The sequence below is a fragment of the Diceros bicornis genome, chromosome 10, assembly GCF_020826845.1.
Source record: "Diceros bicornis minor isolate mBicDic1 chromosome 10, mDicBic1.mat.cur, whole genome shotgun sequence".
In the NCBI taxonomy this organism is placed as follows: domain Eukaryota; kingdom Metazoa; phylum Chordata; class Mammalia; order Perissodactyla; family Rhinocerotidae; genus Diceros; species Diceros bicornis.
In genome coordinates, this window is record NC_080749.1 from 23,987,285 (window position 1) to 23,996,276 (window position 8,992).

The 8,992-nt window shown below is 42.5% G+C and overlaps 1 protein-coding gene across 1 annotated transcript in view; it reads right to left on the minus strand.

The window, feature by feature from the left end:
• The window catches only part of NXPH2 (neurexophilin 2), a 111,228-nt gene extending 105,227 nt beyond the window's left edge, over positions 1–6,001 (minus strand). Inside the window, exon 1 of the mRNA XM_058548895.1 lies at positions 5,850–6,001. Coding sequence (XP_058404878.1) covers positions 5,850–5,900 — 51 coding nt within the window. The 5' untranslated portion in view covers positions 5,901–6,001. The remainder of the gene's footprint in view (positions 1–5,849) is intronic.
• Between the last annotated feature and the right edge of the window lie 2,991 nt (positions 6,002–8,992).

Below are 8,992 nucleotides of genomic sequence, written 5' to 3' on the forward strand. Positions count from 1 at the left end.
ATTTTCCTTTTCCATAAGCAGGGATAACATTAATCAGTCTTGTAGTGTTTTAAATCCACTCATATTAAATATATGTATCATTTGTGATGTGGTTAACAGCATAAACTTCATGTAAAATTTATATTTAAAACAATTATGTTTGTACGTAAGACATATTTGAAATTGCACAGTAACTAAAGATGTAATTCATAAAAAGAAAAATCCAGAAATACTGTTACTATATATAAAAACAGGAAAGAGATGTTAGAAATCATTTTTCATCCACTTTATCATTAATGATTTCATTTTACAGATGAGGGGTCTGAGGCTATTAAATGACCTTCCCAAGACACATATATACACGCGTGTGTACACACGCACTCACACTCTCAAACCAGCTCTATTTTTACTGCTGTGTCCTCAAGGTCTGCTATCAGGGTAAAGTCAGGTCAAAACAGTTAGTAAATATTTGTTGAATGTGCAATTTATTTAGAAACAGAACCCAAGTCTTTTGACACCAAATGCATTGTTCTCTCCAATACACAAATGGAAACATTTAAAATGTCCTTCTCTCTCTTGTGGTTTTATTAGGAGAATAGAATGTGATAAACTGTGTGAAAGAAACTTGAAAACAGGTAAGTATATGCAAATCTAAGACAACATTATCATCACCATAGTTTAAATTGATAAAACTTCTCAATTCTCTTACCATAGGTCCATAAATCTAAGAAAGGCAAAATTTACAAGAATGGCAATTTTAATACAACTATTTTAATTTTTTGAATGATCTGGCTAGGAAAAAGGAAAATACTTCCTGCAAGTTTTGGGTTTAAATAACAAAACTTTTATTTTTAATGGTAGTTCTACAAAGAAACAGAATTCCTTATTATATACTAATCTTCAAACAGTTATTTGAAGGTTTTTATCTAGATTTTCATCAAGTAAAAATAACATAAAATGGAAGTTTTCAGTCAATCATATGTTAGAATTCTTTCTATACTATGAAAATCTATACTGCAAATTGCTTTAGATCCTTTTATCTTGAGCAGGATTTTGAAATAAAGAATGGAGTTGTCATCAACACCATTGGTCATTTCACAAGTAATAACAAAGTCAAATAGATTGTTAGTAAATAAAGACTCATAAAAACACTGACTAGAGCATCAGAATTTGGCACAATTAAAAATACTCATGATGAAATAGTGTTACAAAATCTTAACGGTGCAATAAACAGGTTAATTGAGAAAAGATTATCTCAAATAATTTAAACATATTATAATTTAAATTATAACCACTGTGCAAGAAAAATACAGAAATTAGTTTGTTAAATCATCATCCTGCATACTCTAAGAATACCTAGAAAGTAACCTCACATGGATGAATGCTCAAAATCATTTGGGCCAATTTTTTAAAGCAGCTTTAAAATAACTGACTCCCAAATCAAGATATTAAATGCCAACTTCTAACGGGCAATAATGCTTATGGCTAAGATACAAATGAGATTCTTTACAGAAACGCTGACACAGCCCTAACTGTAGGCACTTGAGTGTGCGGCTATAATTCTTTTTTCAAATCTTACCCAGCAAAGCTTCAGGTAAAGGAGTCCGCAGAATATGTAAACAGTGAGAAACAGTCCTGGAGATTTTACAAAATCACAAACCTGTGATACATTTATATTCGTCTTTGATTGTGACTACTACATGACTAAATCCATTCCAAATGTATTGATTAGCTTTTTAATAGATAAAAGGTGGGCAGTGTATTATAAAAATCAACATTTCTTAATTCATTCGATTTACAAGAGCTACACGTTTTAAGCTGACAATGTAAAACCTCTAAAAGGTTTTTCAGAAAAGCTTTCTGCCTTATTTAGCATTTTGACCACAAATCAGAAACAATAAAAAAGAAAATTAAAAAACATTACAGAACAAAGATGAAGAAAGCTTTTCTTTTCCATTCGGAAATCTATTAAATGATAAAATAAGTTCCCAAGAGGAGTCAGTTTCCTATGTGGAAAGCATATAAAACTGAACCAGATAACATAATCTCAGAATAGGCCAAGGTAATACAATTTACACTGGGAGGTGCATGGCTGGAATAGAGCACTTAATTGTCTAATCCTAATTCTCATATTTAAAAATCTCTAAGATAATGATGCTTTTAATGAGGAGATAATTTTAAAGCCCAGCCAACCCTAAGTCTTAACCATGATATAGGTGTTTTTTCTCCTCCGCATTGTCATCTAGCCAACAGACGACTATTGATCCTACACTGGGAAACACTGAGTTGATGTTTATTGATCAAAACTATATGAGGGAAATTGTGATTTTTTAATGGAAGACTATCATGAGTTATCACTTCTTATAAATACAGAATTGGGATAAATATATGTTATGAATATCACATTAAACAAATATTATAATTATTAATTTAAGATAAACAAAAATACCTTTAATAAGTGCATGTGGGTCCATACTATACAACGAGGATGAACTTAAAATGTAACACCTTACATCTGTATTCTGATGTATTCTGAAGTATTCTGATTTTATAGGATTCTAAAAATTTGGTAACTGGCATCACTTTTAATTTATATTTTACTTTTAGAAAGTCATCATTATATCAGAACAGCAAGTTGAAACGTGTAACAAACTTATTTTTAAAATCATCGCTAAATTTTTCTCAAGCTGATCATCCATTTAAATTCAAATTTAATCTTTTACAATCTGCATTTTACTTAAAGGCAAAATTCACACTTATTATGAGTTATAAATTATCATGCAAATCTGTAAGAAGTTGTCAACTGGCAAAGTCTTTACCTTGTATCATGTCATGAAACAACACTCATTTTATTATAATATTAATTTCAAATGCTAATTTTCTCTTCGCTAGATGGCAGAAAAAAATAATCTGCTGTTAATATTTTTATAACGGATATGTTGCTGAATAAGAATTTCAAAGAAAATAATACATTCAGGATTGATATTTAAATTTTGCAAATGCCTAGTAATCCTATTAATTAAGTATAGAAATCTGTTAAAGACACTGCACACAAGCCAGGAAAATTGGGCAAGGACAGGTCACATATACACATACTTCATAGGCTACCTGCAATATTTATCAATCAATTCAGCTTATTGTTTTCTTAAAAATTTTAAATATCGCAAAAATAAGTAAAAACATTCTAGTTATTGTCAAAGTATTATGTGGCTAGTGACTTATTTGGGCCCAACTCCCCGTGACTGCTTTCAGAGGAAACAAGCAATTTTCTTAAAATTAAATTTTCAACATTCCCAAATATTCCCACTACTCATTTAAATATTTCGCATTTGAAAAAAGTATTCTTCAGGATGGCAGTGTGAATGGAAAAGTAAAATCAAGTTCCAACAATAACCCAACTTTGACCCCCCCCCCGACCATCAAGCGCTGATTTACTAAGTACATATGGTTCCTAGAAAATTAAAAGACTAGTTTTCAAATCTAGAAAATATTTTGTCTACTTGCTGTTGGGATTTAGCAAAGAAGTTCAATATCAGCTGAAAAAGGCAGAAGAAAACCATAAGCCATCCAAAAGGCCAACTTTTGATTTGATCTGTCCTTCTGCATACCTGCTGGGGTGGGGCGTGTGGTGGGGTTGGGAGATGTTTTAATTTAGGTCTACCCTGCTCAGCCACTCTGTTTTCCTTTCACATCCTAACCCCCTTGTCCTATAAGGCTGGAAACAGCTCTAAGAATGTAGAGAATGCAAACAGGCTTTTATTGTCCAAAAAGATGGCAGTGTAAGGAATGTGGCTTATCACACAGCTGCAGCTCCCACCTCACTTACCATGATAAAGTGCTCCAGGAAAAAAACATTACAACCCAAGCACAATCCAAAAACAGATTAGAATTTGACATAAGCTTTCTTAAAAACTAATCAATCAATCCATGCTGTAATATTAGAATCTAGCTCTTATGGAGGGTATAGAATCCCTTCAAGATGTGTTTCCTAGTCCCTATTGACTATGGTGGTGTGAAAAAAAAAAAAATCTAACATTTCCAATATAGTAGCTGATAGGAGAACTTTTTCCCAGTGTATGCTCAAATATATTTCCTCATCTTTAAGAGTCTAACACAGTGAAACAGAGACACAGTTCATGATCACTGAATGCAAAATTAAATTAATGAACTAAGAGATTCACGAACATACTCTGGAGACCCTACCTGAGTACCTGATTTCCCCAGGCTTTTAGAGTTTTACTTACACACACCATACAAATGCTGCTTTGTTAGATCACCTTTTATTGGAATCCAGATTAAATATTTTAAAAAGCACGTGATACCAAAGAGTAATGTGGCATATATGTTGCATGCATAATACTTTAGGTGTAAAATTTATTTTAACATGCAGTATTGTATATAACCAGTATGTGCTGGCTCATTCAAGGACATTTGGGAATATCACTGCATTTTCTTCTTGATGCCACTGAAGAATTTCTTAGTTAACGCCGTGCAGGTGAAGCTAATCTCTGCTGTGACAAGAATGGACAGGCCCTTCCGTGCCTTCTCCCCTTCACTAAGACCTTTGAAGGTCTTCCATCCTTAAAACTTGCTAAGTACCTCTGCCTCTACAATATCATACGTATCACAGAGAAACTTTCATAAGTTACTTGATCTCTCCCTCTAAAAGGTAGTAACAAAAATAGAGAAGGGAGGGAGGGAGGAAGGAAGGAAGGAAGGAGGGAGGGAGGGAGGGAGGGAAGGAAGGAAGGAAGGAAGGAAGGAAGGAAGGAAGGAATCATTCTCTAAGTAGTTGGTTTCCTTAACCTTGTCTTAACAGCCCGCAGCTAACGGGGTAAAAATATCTGAAGTATGAGGACCAAAGAAACCGTGGCATCTGGAGAAAGCTCTCTTAATAGCAGCGTATCAAGATAAGTGTAAGAGAGCAGAAGAAATCCATCACAGAGGCGGACTGAGCCAAAGCAGTCCCCTTTTATAATTTTACTTTAAAAGTTGTCTTGAAGGTCTTACTTGGGATCTCCCTTAAATATAATTAACTAGCAATACATAGGGTATACGGGTATACTTCGGAATGAGAGCGTGGCGCCACGCGGGAAAAGCGAGAAGAGATGAGAGTTACAACGCGAACGGTCGCCTAGAGCCTCGCTGGCGAACCCTGAACCACCTTCTAAATACCCTTCATAGTCCTCAGCGCCCCCTGAGCCGCCCAGACCCGGCGGCGGAGGTCTTCGGGGACATGCGAAGATCCCACATGGAGTTGGGCGTGAAAGTTACATCCTGCGTACCCCGCCGGCAAAAAAAACCCATCTCGGTCCCCAGCGCCAGACGGAAAACGAAGAGAAATCCAATCTGCCCCTAAAATCAGTCTTCAGCCTAAGTTTTCCCCCAGCAAGGCGCCACTAACTAGCCCCGCGAACAAGGATGCACGATGCAGTGGTTCGTAAGAAGTGTCTCCGGGCATCTGGGCAAAATACCACGTGAAAAATCAAAACCATCAAGCCCCTCAAACTCTGGGCTGGAGGCAGGTCTTTCAGCCCATCCTCATCACGTCCCTCTACCTTCGTCCCCTCTTCAACCGCTTCTCAAACCTCTTCCTTCTCCCGCACCTTCTTCCCGGCCACTTCCTGCCTACTTTACCCCGGCCCTGGTCCCAATCCTTGCTAAGCCCCTCACCCGCCTCAAGCTCCCTCTATTCCATTCCCCGATTCTTCTCCAACCCCTAAGGGAACCCCAAACTCCCTGCACTTCGCGCGCCCCCAGCCCCACATCCCAAGTAGCCCCAGGCTCCGCTTCCGAGTCGGCCACGGGCGCGGTTTTCCCGCCGAAACGCGTCCCCAGCGCGTGGGGCGCGCGGCGGGCCGGGCACTCACCAGCTGCAGCAAGCCGGGGACCACCACGAGGGGCAGCGGCCGCAGGCGCATGGTGCCGGCTGGCGCGGCGTCTCACGAGCTGCGCGCCCTCGCCTGCCTCTCGCGCATCTCCACTTCGGGGGGCAGGACTGAGGACGCCGGGGATACAGCGCGGCGCTTCCCTCCCGGAATCCGAGCGCAGCGCCGCGCCGCGCGGGCCGGGTGGGCGGGCGGGAAAGGGGGAGGGCGGGCGGACAGGCGGGAGGCGCTTCTGGGGCCCCCGCGCGCCCCTCCTTGGAGCGGGCCGGAAAAGGAGCGTGCGGGGCCGCTCGAGCTCTGGCACAACGCGCCGGGCTCCAGTGACGCCCGGGGCTCCGGCGTCCCAGGGTCAGTGTGGGCGCGGGGTTGGCCCGCGGGCCGGAGACTGCGTCTCGGGCGCTGTGCTGCCGGGTTCCCGCGCGAGGCTGATCTAGCGATCCGGACCCGCCGTGCGGCTGCCGGGTAGAGCTGAGCGCACCCGGGAGCCCGGCGAGGTCCAGGGCCTACTCCGCCCCCGCCCAGCAGAGGGCCGGTCCGGGTACTCGGCTGGGCCAGGCACCCTGCCCACCTACCCCCTGTCGTTTTGCTGAGGAGATGGGAGAGGGGGCCGGGGGACGGTGGTCCCTCTGCGTGGATGCAAGAAGGAGTACGCCGGGAGAGCACCCAGGGAGTTTGAGGGGAAGGCGATTGCAGGGTCCTGGGGCGGGGCGTGGGGGGCTAAGAACCAGACAGGCTGGGGCGGGGCGGACTGGAACCCGGGGCGCGCGCGTGAGCGCCCTACTCCGAGGCACCGCTTCGCTCGAAGAGCCCCAAGCAAGGGGTGCAAAGTGTGGCTGGGGCGGCTGGAAGGATTTCTGGAGGTGGAAAGTAGTGGGATCTGAGAGACACATCGAGGAGGGGTAGCGGCAGGGCTGTGAGAAACCGAGCTAGGTTTAACGGTCCCGGCTTATTGGGCTTGGAGGATGGTACAGACAGCTGGGTGTCCAAGAGACCGACAGAGCTGCGCCGCGCCGACCTCCTGCCCTGGCGCGGGAGGAGAGGCATAAAGAGAGGAGATTCCGCCGCAGCTTCCCACTCGGGAAATCTTGGAGAGGGGTATCTTCCGGGGCGGGCGAGGCTGCAAACCTGCAGCCGCTGTGAGCCTCACCCCCATGTTAACAACTCCATGGGAGAGATCCTTAACCTTTAACTATCAAAGGACAATGGGGCTCACAGACTCCCACGAGGTCTACGGTGGATGAGAATTTAGACATCATCCATCAACCCCTTTGTTGAACAGCTGGAAAATCTAAAGTCCAGACAGATAAAGTCACTTCTCCAGGGATGAGTCTCTGGGCAGCTGCTTCCACAGGGTACGCAAGGCAAGATTACTTCCTACATCCAGAAACGCAAAGCTCTTAGAAGAAAACCATGTTGAGGCAAGGGAGTAGAACTGTGGTTGATTTCCAGTCTTTAACATATAAAACACAAAAAAAAGTGACATTTGGATTGGGATTTTAGGGAAAAAAAATGTTTCCTTCTCCTCCTCTTACTATGCCCCACCCCAACATAGAAATGAAGGGGGAATCTGTAAGTCTTTGAATGGTCTAGGACCACGCATGCAGCAGAGCAGCCTTCCTCCTGGGTCCCAAGAGCAGGAGGATTGACTTGGGTAGGGCAAGGTACCACCCTACCTTTCACTATGTGTGCCAAGATTGTGCAGATGGGAAGGAAGTTATTCCAGAATGTTCTGGGATCCCAGTGTGACTTTGAGAGGTGTTGTTCCTGAAGCTACAGGTAGGGTGTCTCCCTAATACAACTCCGTTCCCTGTATGGAGGGAGAGAGGCTAGCGATGGCCATATATCCTTCCTAACCCCTTGTCAAGCCTGACTGGGGGGTTCTAGGGCCCTATGACAAAGGATGCACCAGCTCTGTCCCCCTTCTCCTTGTCCTCAGACTCTTCCTATTCCTTGCAACAGACTCTTAAAAACAAACAGAATCACTGTTTACATGTCTAAATCTATAACTCACCCTCTGCAACTACCCCTCACCTCCATAAAAATTCTCTCCTTATCAAGGCTTTGAACCCACTTCTAGAAAGTTATTCTATCCTAGAATCATAAATAAGATAATTTCAAAAATTGGAAGAGACCTCTATGGGTGGATCTTCTTGTCCAGCTTTAGGTTCCTGGAGAGGGCTGCATTTTCTTTACAAACAATCTTTGGGAGATGAGAAGGACTTAATGGAAAAGGGTTTGGCAGACATAGAGGAACCCGTTTTTGGAGAGGCACTGCTGTAAGAGGAAGGAGGACAAACAGCTTTGCAAGATGCAGTACCTAGCTTAGACTCAGTGTCTCTTCCTGAGGCTCAGCTGACTCATCTGTAAAACCAGAAGGTGAGGTCCCTTCTTGATTTAGTATTTCCAATCCTGTTATCACTGGCCCCTTAAACGAGGAGTGTGTGACTTAACACACTATTGAAATAAATAATTAAATGATTTAATTACTGGAATACTTCACTCTATTTTTTATATTTGTTCATATTTCTTAGACATTTTCTGCACTTTTGGGAAACATACATAAAATTTTAAATGGAACCGAAACTTGACATATGTTCTAGTAATACTAAGTATTCTCACAAAGAAACATGCTGAAGTGTGTTAAATTCCAAGCCAAAAACTAAGGGGCACAAGAGAACTTTTGTATCCTGTTGATCAGGCTGTGTAATAGAGTAGCACCAAGAACCCCACTGATTAAAGGCTGGTATTACTGTGTTCATTTATAAGGTGACTACTGATAATTTACTGTATTCCCCAAATGTTGGTGTACATACTATGGGAAAATGGAAGGAAGGAAGGAAGGAAGGGAGGGAGGAAGGAAGGGAGAAAGATAGATAGAAGTGTTTAATACATTGACTCTGTCCTTCAGAACATACAGTTAACCAGGAAACATGCAAGAAACAAAATACAGTAGACAATACGGACAAATATACATTTCAGCGCTACCTAGTACCTTTGGAGGAAGGAAAAATCATTATAGGCCAACATGAATGCTTCATGGCAGAGGTGAAATGTGAGCTGGCTCAGCTTCCAAGAATGGCCAAGATTAGTCTGTGTGAGAGAAAATAGGAAAAGCCATTCCATGT